This window comes from Pagrus major, chromosome 15 (assembly GCF_040436345.1).
Source record: "Pagrus major chromosome 15, Pma_NU_1.0".
Taxonomy (NCBI): Eukaryota; Metazoa; Chordata; class Actinopteri; order Spariformes; family Sparidae; genus Pagrus; species Pagrus major.
Genome location: NC_133229.1, coordinates 659,611 through 673,426, shown reverse-complemented (window position 1 = coordinate 673,426; position 13,816 = coordinate 659,611). Strand labels below are relative to the sequence as shown.

The window sequence follows — 13,816 nt, the reverse complement described above, 5'->3', positions numbered from 1 at the left end:
AGTGTTTCTGGATTATGAATAGAGATTACCCAGATACTCACAAAGACTGAGATGAATGACAGGTTGTAGATCTTTGGACTAAATTCAGTCAGGCTGCTTTATTTTAGGGGTTTAGCGAAGGCGGGTCATTTTTGGCCCGTAGGACGAGGGGAGTAAACAGAATGCACACGAGGGTTAAGACTTTCTCCTCACTTGACGTTTTAGGTGTTGAGATACATTTAGCTGTCAGATACTTTGTGTATGTGGCTCCCAACATGTTCTAGTAAAATTAGAATTGAAATTCTTAAAAAATGAAACAAAAAATATGTGTTAAAAGTTTGGTGTAAAACATTGGATTTTTATTTCAAAGCAGAATGAACCACAGTTTTTTAGTAAACTAACTGTATCAGAAACTACAGAGGCCAGGAAAAAAACTGTTATATTTGTACATGGAATGTAAAAACATCATTAAAAACAAGGAACCATAATGGCAAACTGTACGCATTTAAATTATCTAATCTATAAAGAATGCAATCTCTTGAAGGGACAGTGGAACATAAATGTGAACAGCACTCCACTCACAAATATTGTTTTTTTCCTCTTTAACCAAGACAGATTCCACATCAAAGCCCTAATGTCAAATCACCTATCTACACCACCTGCAACAAACAACAGTTAGAAAAACAAACCCCAACACAAGAATCCTCACTTCGCGTCCAGCTTGGCCATTTCCTGAAGATATATTCCAATGCTCTCACTGTCAAACAGCACAAAGTAAATGTTTTTCAGAGAGGAGCTGGTGGACGACACAAAATGGTTGGAGATGGCCTTGAGGATGAGCTGGGCGGCCGTCTGCTTTGGGAACCCGTTCCTGTGAGAAAGATTCAACTCGTTAACTCAATCTGTAGTGAGCAGCACAAATGGAAGAGCACACGCTAGACTAATGAGGAATGAGGAAGACTACTGTCCATGAGCTACAGCTAAAAACAGTGCTGTAAATGATAATGATGTGACATGTGAGCAGATAGAAGTGTCACAGACGGAGCTGACCGCTGCCCGTCATCTGATCATCACAGCTGCATGTTACCAAAACACTGAAACTGTAGTGTGTGAGTAATGACACGTCTGTGAGGCCGTCCACACCATCAGCTTTATGTGACACAGTCTGACATCATCCACTTCTCTGTGTATTACTTGACTTTATTTGTACCAGCACCATGTGACCTTGTTAAGAAAGGTGCTTTATCAAAAAAAGTTATCATCTCCATATCAGTCAGTGTTGTGTTTGGTAGGGTCCGTGAGCGTTCAGACTGAAAACAGCCCTGAATTTCAACAGTGTCAGAGGCTGTGGGGGAAGGGTGCTGTCGGTACCAGTGACACGACATATTTTCAAAAATCAGATAAAAACACCTCCCACATGGAAAAATGAAATGGGAGGGTCGTCTAAGTCAGAATTACAAATCAGAAACTCAGTCCAACAAGACTGACTTTACCAAAACATGACATCACAGCAGTGTCACGGCACACAGTGAACAGTTACTTTTTCACCTTTTACTTAAAGGGGTCATGTTATGATTTGGGGTTTTTGCCTTTCCTTTATTGTGTTATGAAGCATTTTTGTGCATGTAAAAGGTCTGAAAAGTGAAAAAGTCCAAAGTCAAGGTGAGTTACTGTCTCCCATAGAAAATGCTGCTCCTGTTCTGCCTGAAATGCCGGGTTTGGAGTCTAGCCTTTACTTCTGTGACTTGTGTGCATCACTATGTAACAAGCAGTATATAAATATATATTTTTATATATCTATTATAAAATATAAACAGCTTTACCGCAGCCATGGTTACCAGCTGTAGCTGTGTTATTTTAGATCACACTACCTTGCACAGCACGACCCGCCCTACTCTGCCTCTCATTGGCTACATCCTGTCCATTAAGTAATGCGCATGTGCAACAGTCCCCAAAGATTAAACAGAGGTGAGATGTCTCACTCTGTAGCTAAAACAGAGCGTAAAAGACACAGTGTGAAAACGGATGCTGCAGCAATGCACCAGATGAACCCTAACCCCTAACCCTAAAGTATGTAAACCTGTTCTACTAGGACTCCCAAATATTTATATATGATCTATACTATATATGATAGAAGTCTTTACGACCATCCTGTCTCTTTAAGTGCCCTAACCTCTAAAATCAGCTGCTGTAGCTGATTGTAAAGTTCACACACTTTTCATACAAACATCTGTTTGCTGTGAGCGTCCACGTGTTCCCGAGCAGATTCGATTGGAAGTTGGGAATAACGACTCAGAAATATCAAGTTGTTATGGCACCATGATTCCAGGAAGTCCAGAGTAACAGTTCAGGAGTCTGAAGGCTTATGAGATGCTGCACAGCAGTTTATTATCCAGTGACACTATGACAACTGCGAGAGTTATCATGGCAGGACTGTATTTATCTTCTGACCGTCGAGTAAACGCCACAAAGTCCACCGCAGCACCTTGACAGATAACATCATGTTGTGCTGCAGATCATCTTATCAGCTTTGTTGCCGGGCAACCAACAGACTGGCCTCATTCACATGCGTCTGAACGTGGTCACTCTAATACAGTGGTCAGTTAAGCTGCATGTAAAACATAAAGTGTATGAGCAGTAAGCCTTTGAAAGACATGTAATGTGTGTGCCTTCATCTGTCTGCTGGAAGTGGCCTTCTGTCTTTATTTGGCTTTACAGTCATTAGTCAACATGAAATGGGTGAGTGGTGTGTGAGCAGACTCACCGTCCAGCAGGAAGTGAAGGGAAAGCCACAGACTTGAGCTTCTTCTCCTCTGCTGCTGACAGACAGTTCTTCACGGTCTTCTCTAACTGGTCCTCACACTTGTCTGAACCCCACTGAGGGACGTTACAATGGATGATGAAGCGAGCTGCCATCCCACTGGCCTGGCTCACAGCCACTGCAGGGTGCAAACACACAAACAATGACTCTGACAGCTTTCCATTGAATGCAGAAAAGACCTGAGACCATATAACACCCTGTTCCATTCATTCATTTCACTTTAAGCCTTTAAGTCCATCTATTCAGGCCGGACTGTTTGATAACCAAATTATCAGCATAGGTTGTACAAATCCAAGATTACATCAGATATCATCAAAGAATGAAAACTGTACACGTTTAACTTAAGTATCATTTTAGTTTCCAGACAGCCTGGTTGTGTAGTGTGTTTAAAATCGCTGCAGTGATCACCATCGACTGGAGGCACACACACACTCATTCACTCACTCACTCATTCACTCACTCACTCCAACACTCACACACACTCTGCCTTCTCCAGTCAGCTCACCCGGTACATCTTCACAACCAGCACATGTGGATTGTGTAAATTAAGAACGTGTAGAAATAAAGTGTGAGACAGCTCTCACACAATCGTTACACTCCATATCCTCATTGTGAGTCCTGATCATGATGCAGGCCGAGTTCACCGTAACTAAACTTCATTAAATAAATAAATTGTGTTCACGTATCAAACTTCCACTTTCAAATGATATCTCAGGCTGAGGGATAACACCGATCGTCACAATCATTTTGGTAAGTGGAACAGTCAGTCTGATCGCTGTATGCATATAAATGCTGCGGTGCCACTCGTGCGTAATGCTGCATGGACTATCACGGTCCTAGCACTGATAGAGGATGACGAGAATGAACGAATACAATATGTGCTTTGTAACCACCACCTCACCAACCAACACCTCGTTCTCTGTGCCAGAAATATGTTTTTTCTTCTTCTTTCTCTCATTGTGGCCATGATTCACTGTAAAGAATCAGCGGCTCATTTCCAGGCGTTTGCATTCATGAGGCACTTTGCATTGACCATCGATGGTTGAATGTGGGTGTGGAGAGGGAGGTACATGAGGCGGATCCATGTGCACACATTTCCAGGTTGATTTGAGATTTATTAAAGGAAACTGCGCATTGTTGGGCGTACATCAGCTTTTATAAATCTGAATATTTTTTGGTGCACTCACTTTTTGGCTTTTGGGCACACGTGCACTTTTATCATTGGATCGTACGCAATGTTTTATAAATGAGACTGTGCTGTGCACAGCTCTCAGTTACAGGTTGTTTCTAGACAACACAGGAAAAATTGGCATCATGTGAACCTTTTTTATCAACACATTTGTTTGTAAACGTACTACAAGGAGTAGTCGAAATATAACACTGATGCTTCTATATGACCTTCAGAAGTAAAGGGCACCTTCAGCCAGCAGACTGGTTACAGTACGTACACAATGCAGTATGTATGAAGTCTTGTCAAGGAGTAACCAAAGGCAGATCTATGTGAAACCTAGTTGTCATTCAAGGCTGAAGAAAGACCAGGAAATACTACATCACATGACTTCTAACACGCCTGTGGACAGTAATGTCTGCCATCAGCCAGAGTGGAAGCCCAGTTTGCTTGGAGACCACTAAAAACCACTGTAGATGTGTACGTCTAAAGAAACCTCAAACAGCATCTAAAAACACAGTTATCCTTGTAAGAAGATTGGCCCACGGGACACTCGTGTACCTGATGCCACCTCCAAAGGCCCCTGAGCTTTTCGCAGCTCCTTGACTCCATCCAGGAAGTCTCGGCCTCCGGCTTTCTCCAGGGCGTTGCCTGAAAACAGTAGAGCAGGTGAGCACAAGATGGGACGGACAAAAGTCTGTAAAGTTATTAACAAGAAATAAAATAGATCCGAACATGTCGTCCTCACCCACTCCGTCTTTGAGGTCCATCTCTGCATTTGTTGGGTTAATTATCCCCTCCACTTTGATTGTTCCGATTTTGCTGATTTCACTCTCTGTTAGTGAAAGCTGTGGATTCACAAAGTCACCAACACTGTGTGAGAAAAGTGCTACTGTGGCTCTCTTACTTGTCATGGATTAGACTGTTATGTTGGTTGGCCTTTTATCAGAAGTCACATGGTCGTTACTGTCATGATGTTGTCACATGGAAGACCTAACATGAATTGGGTCTAACAGGTCACGTGATCATCTATCAGTCTGACACGTGTTACCTTTTGTCCAAGGAACAGGCTCTTTGCTGACAGAATGGTGAATCCATCTCCCGGACCGTCTTCCACTGTGGAGTTTGGTACAGACTCATTGTCTGTGCTCTTTGCCACATGGGAGGAAAAAAAAGGCAGATTTAAACCACACTTACATCAGAACGTGAGTGTACAGCTTGAACAAATAATAACTTTGCCGAGTATCAAACCTCAGTGCTTGAGTACAGACACTAAGTAAGAAGTGTCAAGGCTCAAAAAGTAGTGTCTTGTGTTTTTAGGCTGATAACCAATAATTACCCTTTTCACCTGGTCAATACTGAGAACAAGTAATGTCACATTTCTGTATTTTAAAAGGTTCTGAACCTGAAGTTTATGCACACCCGGAAAGAAAGGCGAGGATGTGGTGACTAAAGATGGATGATTTCATATTCCACAGCTCTAATAAGAGATTTGTTGTGGCAAAACTTGTTACCCTTGCGGAACATGTGTCACAAACTACAATCATGTTTTTTTCTTCTGAAACTGTAAAAAACATCCACCCCAGCAATGACATGTCTGGCTCTCCAGTCTACACGGGTGCAGCAGTTTGACGTCATGAGCGCAACAGCTACGTTCTTCTTATTGTTACTCAGTTTGTACATCCTGAATTCCTTTTCCTCGCCTCCTCTCATCACATCCCTCCTGCCTCAGATGCAAGCAAAGGAGGGTAAGGAAGAGACATGAGGAGAGAGCAACAGGTATTTAACAGAATGAGACACCCACGTTTCAGAGCGTTGTTTAAATGTGATGTGTGGCACAGCTGCACCACCAGTCCATTCTTCTGTTATAGTCTACTGCTGTATTTTATGATTTCTGTCAGATGAGCAGACCAGTGTTCATGACAACATAGATTTACGTTTAATTCAATTTACAATGTGGCATAATGTGACATAGGTGATATCAAGGTAAAGGTGCTAGTAAGGACTGTGGAGCGGTGCCTTATTCAGAGCTACACAAACAGTGAAGGGCAGAAAGTTTGATCCAACATATGATCAGCTTGAATAACTAACACATTATATGAACACAAAGGAGTGGGTCATGCCTCTTTTGGTCACGGGTGCTGAAAAGATTTCTACAAAGATTACACCTTTGCATCCTCGCTCATAGTTCCATTAGTAAGCCTCCTCACTACTCTCTCCTCAAGGAGCATTTTGGGAATTGAGAAATCTTCAAATATGGCGCACTGAGATCAATTTTCCGGGTCACAGGCAAGAGGACGGAGGAGTGAGGAGACAAGCTGGCGCAAAATAGAGAAAAGAGAAGGGCCCTTCTTCTATCTCTGCTCCTCCTCCTCCATCCAGTCGAAACTTTTCTAGCTTGACTAAATATTAGTTTGGCAAAGCTCTTGATTTAACCCGGACGCACTGAGCAGTTTGGCACATTTTTTTAAAGAAATAAGGGTTAAAACATGTGAAACGGAAAATCCTTGACCCTGGACACAGTTGATTGACAAACTACTCTCAACTGAAGTTCCACTAACTACTTTTCTTCTTCTTTTCTTCTGAGACGTGATTGAAAGCTCCAGAACCAGCTAATAGGTGACCCCTGACTAGACCCCTGTTTATTTCTCAACTCAGGTACAGAAAAAAGTATCCATGTGTATCAGGTGGTAGGGAAACTTTTCTTCCTGCTGTAGATAATAGTTGTAGACCAGTTCTAACTGTTTGGATCTGTAGCATGGTGCAGTAAAGGTCTCAGTGTGCTACAGACAAACTAGTTTGTATGACATGTGGTCCAAACACAAACTGTTTCTACCTGTTCAGATGAATTGAACAAACAGGAATGATGATGCACACATCCAGTGGGCTCCTGCCTACTTTCTCACCTCCACACAACCTGGCCAAGACTGCGTAAAGTGGATGACACTGTTTGTTTCAGAGGGGTTGAAGAATTGTCAGTTCTGTTGTTGGAAAGGTGGCTTCTGTCAGTGTTCAACAATCTGACAAACATTTCATTTTCCTTTAATGCCCCCCACCTCCCTGTAGATTCTGTCCAGTCTGTTAAGTTGACTAACCTTTGGCTTGCGGCCTCGTTTGCCTTTAACCTTTTTGAACGACTTGATGGGTTTCTTGCTCTTTGAGCGTTCTTCCTGCTTCTCGGGGACAGACGCCTGGCTGTCCACTTTCACGCGGCCTCCCCTCTTCTTGGAGAGAAGCTCTGGGTGGATCCGAGGCAGAACCCCTCCGTTGGATATGGTCACCCCCCGCAGAAGCTGCGGAAGAAAACATTTCAGAAACAAAGACTTTGACCATGTCCTGTCTTACAACATACAATAACACACCTTACATCTCTGTGAGAATGTGGTTCTCTTTAAGAAATGCTGATTTGCCTGATGCAAGCAGATGTAAAATGACTGGCTGTTCCCAGATACTTCATGCCCTCTGAAATATTAGACGCTATATGCACCATCTGCTGTCAGCTGAACCCTTTACAATCATGATGCATATGCCACACACAGAGAAAAGGCTTGTACTCACATTGTCACTCTTGTATTAATATAACATTAATTAGATAATTATAACCATTAAGACCAAAACACTGTGTGTTATGGCTGCTCCATGGTATTTAATAGAAAGCTGTTAATGTCTTCTGCATTTTATATGCATTGTCAAAAAGTACTGCGACATATCTGATGTCTCAAACTGTGGAATCTTCACTAATGTATAATGTTCTTGGGGTCTGAACACAACGGCTGCTACAAATGATTCTGTTGATTATTTTCTATATTCATCAATTTGTTGTTTAGTCTTTAAAATGTCAGAAAATTGTGAAAAATGCCGATCAGTAAGACGAATCAGATGACAGCCTCAAATGTCTTGTTTTGTCCACAACTCAGAGATATACAGTTTACTTAGAAACCAGAAAATACTCACATTTAAGAAGCTGGTATCATACAATTTTAACTTTTTTTTCATAAAAAATATTTAAACCGATTAAGTGATTCTAAAGATAAATGTTGCATTATTTAACAGTATTCATCAGTTAAGTGTTGCAGCTTTAAACACCACTCAGCTGTCCATGTGTTTGTAGGGATGGAGCCACTGGCACGTCTGGCAGAGTGGATGAGTTTAAAGGTGCACCAGGCAACCTGATCTACGGGAGGCCCCAGATGGCAGACAGACATACTGTATGTCTTTGAATGTTGACGTCTTCTTTATTCAGACGCATGCCGGATGGCATCACTACTTGGTGTAAAGACACTTTCCAACCACTGACCAAACACACACTTAATTTAAACCAGCATCAATACATTTATATTGACTTTGGATCAAATGACTGTGTGTAATGTAAAAGATGTTGATTGTGGTAATGAACCCACAGAAGATATCACCACCGCTGCAGTTCCCCTCAGTGCTGCCTGTTCTGATCGTTTGGTCTAATAGCCCACAAACTCTCCTCTCAGCAGCAGCAGCAGTTAGCAGCAGGCAGCAGCAGCAGCAGCAGCAGCAGTTAGCAGAAGCAGCAGCAGCAGCAGCAGCTCAGATAACCCCACTGTACACTACCTGCTCAGCACCAAACAGCAGACAGACAGACTTAGAGACTAGCTGCTGAACACAATGGAGCATTTAGCAGTTAAAGAGCCAGATACTTCCCTCAGGAGTTGCTGGAGATCAAGAATAAAGTTCACTGGCTCCCTGTACGCTTTCGGATTGACTTCAAGAGTGCATTGTTTACCTACAAATCATTGAATGGGCTAGCTCCAACCTATCTCTCTGACCTTTTACAACCACATGTTCCATCAAGGTCACTCAGGTCCACTGACCAGTTGCTTTTGGTTGTCCCCAGATCAAGGTTGAAGCAAAGGGGAGATCGAGCCAAACTCTGGAACGAGTTGCCTCTACATGTTTGGCTGGCCTCTACACTGCCTGTTTTTAAATCCCGTCTCAAAACACATTTTTATTCCTTGGCTTTTGATTCAGTATGACAGTTGTCTTTCTTGTTCTTATGGTCTTTGTGTTTTATTGTGTTGTTTTTTCACTATTTCTGACTGTTCAGCACTTTGGCCAACTGTTTGAAAATGTGCTTTATAAATTAATTTGGAGCGTGAATATTAGACTTACATTACAGCTGCACAGTTAGTACAAATGCTATCTAAGTAGCAATATGGCTGCATGCAATATCCAAATCACAGAAGCTGCAATTTTTACCTCTGCAAAGGAGGTAATGTCCTTATCGTTGGTTGGTTGGTTGGTTGGTTGGTTGGTCAGCAGGATTACACAAAAACTACTGAACAGATTTCCATTTCCAGCCCACAATAGACCTCATCAACTTTTGGTGTGGATCCTGATAAGATCCAGGAATGTTTTCTCACTTTCTTTAATATTGCGAGATTGAGAAGGTAGTTTTTGAACATTATTGTTCATTTCTCAGGGAATAATAAATGGAATTGATGAAAAAGAAAACAGGCATATTAAGGTTGCTGGTATCTGTGAGAGAATACAATTTCATGCAGACAAAGGGGACAGCTGGGCCTTGGGGAAGGTATGCACTCTACTGCGTGCAATTTTAGTTTTGATAAAAGGTCAAATGTGTGAAAAACAGCATTATGATGAAGTACTGTAGTGCTGCAGAGATGTCCTGATCTACAGATCTTCTTCTCCAGATGTAACAGAACATGTTTGTTTGGTACAGACCCAACAAATGTCACCTCATCAGGACTTTAATACTTTTTTCAGTGGAGATGACAACTGAAATGCAAAATTTTTTTTTTTTTTTTACCTTTTCATGCAGCCCTAAGTTACATTTACCACAACTCCATGTGATGCTGAATACACATTGTTTTGCTCACACATAAAGTTGATATCGCAACTTTATAAGGTGAAAATACCATGTTGTGTTTTCTAAAAAACATGAATTTATTGTTGTTAATTTTGACTATTTCAAAAGATTTTAAAGTTGAAAATAATATAAAAACATCTCTGTTGAGCAAACAGTTTAACTATGAACAGTTGTTTTTCTGTCACTTCATTAAGGGTCCTAGTGCATTACCAGCAGCTCATCTAAGCTTCTCCTCGCTTTTCTCTCCACTCGCTCATAGTGAAAACATATTCTGAACCGTCTCTGACTCCTAGAAGACTTGTTTACTGGAAAGCCTGAACAGTGTCTTCATTTAGCAAAATCCACAACAACGTCTGAGTGCATGAGGACCCAGAGTGAAAAGCAGTTTATCTGGGTAATAACATGAACCAGACAACTATCAGCCAGCCCCTTGAACAACAGTGTGTTACCTGGTTGAGCTCCTCATCATTGGCCACCGCCAGCTTGATGTGCCTGGGAGTTATTCTGCCTTTCTTGTTGTCCCGTGCTGCGTTTCCAGCCAACTCCAAGATCTCAGCTGAGAGGAGAGAAAACACACACAGTGTAAACCCATCAAACACAAAGTGTGTGTTCTCAGATTTAAACCTTTTTACTTTCCACTGTGTGAACTCCCAGACCATCAGGAACAAGAATCCAACAGTCAAGACATTTAGGTCGATGTGTTCTATGAGGAGGAAAGTGAATTGTTGCAGCAGTGATGTGGACAAAGACAAAACTAATAAACAAGACTTTGTATTTACAAAGTCTTCTGTCTCTCTCTCTCTTCTGCAATCTCCTTTTGTTTCGCTGACTTTAAGGCCCCGGAAACTCGCCCCATCCCTAATAACAAAGAAGTAGGAGGCAAGAATTATTTTAAAATTACTTAATTGTATATTATTTATTAAAAGAATAAGACCTGTGCCATAATAAACACTGTCTGTATTATAATTCATATAGTTTATGATCATAATGCTTTGTGGATGGTCTGGTTAGCCCAGGAAGGGATTGGAAATTAATTAATAAGGGAGTTAGATGCCAACATATTATCTGTTGTTTTTTTAGTAGTTGTCAATGGTTTGTCTGTCAGGTGTAACATGATGTGAATGACAGTATATGTATATAAAAATGTATCAAACTAGGGTTGTACCGATCCGATCACGTGACTCGGAAATCGGGGCCGATCACGCCACTGAAGACTCGATCGGAGATCGGTTTTATATATATTTATTTAGTCATTATTTGTATTAGATTGTTGATATATGGGCTATTGGTGATTCAAAATAAAAAAAATAAAATGAGTATTTACTACCACCGTTTACGACATGCGCATGCGCAGAAGACCAGCACGCCAGTTTGTTTTGAAGCGGAGTGGCGAGTTGTGGCGCACCATGTCTGCTGTGTGGAAGTATTTTAAAGTGAGTGACGAGAACGATGCAGTTGCAAACTGTCAGATATGTAAATTTGGGATATCGAGGGGTGGTAAAATATAATAAAAAATAAGGGACACCTTGGATAGTTTTCTTCGATCTTTTTAATTTTTTAAATGTATTATAAGAGTATCGGATCGGGACTCGGTATCGGCAGATACTCAAAAATCAAAGGACTCGGACTCGTATCGGGGGCAAAAAACCCTGATCGGAGCATCCCTATATCAAACACAACACAATCAGGGATTATTACACCAAAACATTTTCATCGTAAACACAGTAATAAAAGAAATAAAAAATACATGCAATGTAAGATCATGGGAAACATGGAATGATTTACTATTTAAATGCTATACTAAGTAACTTTACAACAAATATATTGGATTTTCTATACACACTTTGTCAGCTAGAATTATTAGCATACACTAAATATACTGTTCCTGACAGCGAATCACGTGATGCCACCCACCTGCCAGGTACTCGATGACTGCTGCCATGTAAACTGGTGCCCCCATACCGATGCGGTATTTGTGCGTGCCGGTGCGCAGGTACCTCATCATCCTCCCCACAGGGAAGATGACACCCGCCCTGGATGAACGGGACAGCTTGGTGGCCTTCTTTTTTCCTCCTCTGGCTGACATCCTGCTCTGGACACAGAGAACAACCACAGCGAGTGAATAACAGAAATAACATGTGCTACATATATCATCATATGCTTCTTAAACACCCATATATGGTGTTTTTTAATTTGTATTTATTTTTTATCTTATTTGCACACTCTAAGATTAGATCAAATCAGATGATTAAAAAATAAACAGATTTGAGGAGTCCACAGAGACCATTTTTGTTTTATCTGTCCAGGTTTTGACTCTGAGATCCACCCAAATATAATGGAGATGGCACAGACAAATGTATCAGGAATATCTGTGTCCAGAATCAGTGTCTCCGTTACTCCACAGAGCACACTGGAGACACTTCTCACAGGGACTATTTCTATTAAAAAACAAAACACTTACATAGTTATCTATTTTTTCAGAAGCTGGCCTAGTGAACGCAAATCGGTCAGCAGTTCATTTGGAATAATTTTCGGCCATGTTTTTATATTGAAGGTGAACAGACCTCCAGCTGAGAGTCCAGGGAGTCTGTGCTCATGTGACCCGTCCAACAGCCCTGCAGGACGGGCTCAGTGAGGATGTGTTGAACACACTTGTACAATGATCGTATAGTGTTGTACCGACAGCCATAAAGACATACGTCACGTCCACTACTTGGATCTAGGGAGCCATAATGAAGGCCGGTCGTTTTTTCATCATTTTCCTACAGACCATATGTTGACCGAGGATGTCCCCCCTCCTCCCCGGGTCTCCATGTAAACAGTGATCCTGCCGGGCTGAGGCCTGCAACAGCGCCGCTACAACCCGCACACAATTCACATGCATGCACTAATGAACACAGGAGCTGACCGCCGGCCCTGGGGATGGAGGGATATGATGTTTGAGTGCGCTGTTCGGCGACCAGCCGAGCGGAAAAAGACGGGATATGACCGCGGTTATGTTAGCTAGCCTTACTGTACAGGACCTAGCGTTACAGTGAAGCAGACAGCTCCTCAGACGTAGCTACGCAGACGTAAAACTGCACTTCTCCGTGGTTTAAATCGTAGAAAAGCCTGACATGGCGATACTTGCTGACAAGGAGAAGTGTATTTATTTATTCGTAGTAATGCGGCTGAGGACACATGAAGCTAAGGGTTAATGTTAGCTACGCCAGTTCGGCTTCGCCCAGCTAACGTCAATCATCATGAAGCAGTACGGGGCACATTCCGCCGGGCTCTGACTGTATTGTACATGGAGACATTAACCACGACGAGACGTTTCTTCTAATAAGCCCCCCCCCCGCCCCCTTCTCTTTTCATGAAGCCTCCAATCCTCTGCATGTGTGTAATCACATCAGACATGGAAAGTAAAGCGTCCCCATCAATCCGGATATGCGCCGAGCCATGAAAAATGGAAAATCCCTCCAAGTTTCTACCTGTTTAGTCCTCCTCTCACGCGATTCAGCGCGGGCCAGAGATGCTCCTGCACGGAACACAGATGAATCCCCCGGTGAAAGACGGCGCGCTTTGTTTGGCTTCTGTTGATTTACTCTTCTTGTCCCTGGTCTTGTTTCCCAACCTTAGAAAAAACCCACAGAGAAAGCAGGAACAGCGTCGTCTGGTCGGAGGCAGGCTCTGTGCTACTGATGCTGCAAAGGGGAAAAATTCAGGAGAGGGAAAATCCAGTGAAAACGCCCCCCTGACATGGCTTCAAGAGTAGAAGAAAACACGTTGGAATGATGTGCTGAGGGATTACGGTAGCATTATGTAAAGCAATTATAAATATAATCTATAATAACAAAAACTATTTTTTCGAGCAGGTCCTGTAGATCCGAAGTGATAGGCCTAGCCTAAAATGACCTTATATGTAGCCTCACGAGAGTTCAGTTCACATTTTAACCCTGTGGGTGACCAACTACGTCACCCACAGAGCTGCCAACAGATTGAAGCT

General features: G+C 42.1%; 1 protein-coding gene across 1 annotated transcript; it reads right to left on the bottom strand.

Annotated features, from left to right (window-relative positions):
• Positions 1–316: 316 nt before the first annotated feature.
• macroh2a2 (macroH2A.2 histone) lies at positions 317–13,538 on the bottom strand. Its single transcript, XM_073482300.1, has 9 exons — positions 13,302–13,538; positions 11,743–11,920; positions 10,278–10,384; positions 7,064–7,261; positions 5,020–5,118; positions 4,717–4,816; positions 4,530–4,619; positions 2,744–2,918; positions 317–850 (listed from the first exon to the last, which is right to left on the bottom strand). The coding sequence occupies exons 2-9, from the start codon at positions 11,912–11,914 to the stop codon at positions 685–687; spliced, it is 1,107 nt and encodes a 368-aa protein (XP_073338401.1). The 5' UTR covers positions 11,915–11,920; positions 13,302–13,538; the 3' UTR covers positions 317–684.
• Between the last annotated feature and the right edge of the window lie 278 nt (positions 13,539–13,816).

Bases quoted from the DNA above. Each gene is read 5' to 3' on its own strand.
- macroh2a2 (XM_073482300.1), bottom strand. From the start codon at position 11,914: ATGTCAGCCAGAGGAGGAAAAAAGAAGGCCACCAAGCTGTCCCGTTCA. The intron at 10,385-11,742 runs GTGGGTGGCATC...CTCTCCTCTCAG, and splicing joins AGTCATCGAGTACCTGGCAG to CTGAGATCTTGGAGTTGGCT. The intron at 7,262-10,277 runs GTAACACACTGT...TTTCTTCCGCAG, and splicing joins ATGATGAGGAGCTCAACCAG to CTTCTGCGGGGGGTGACCAT.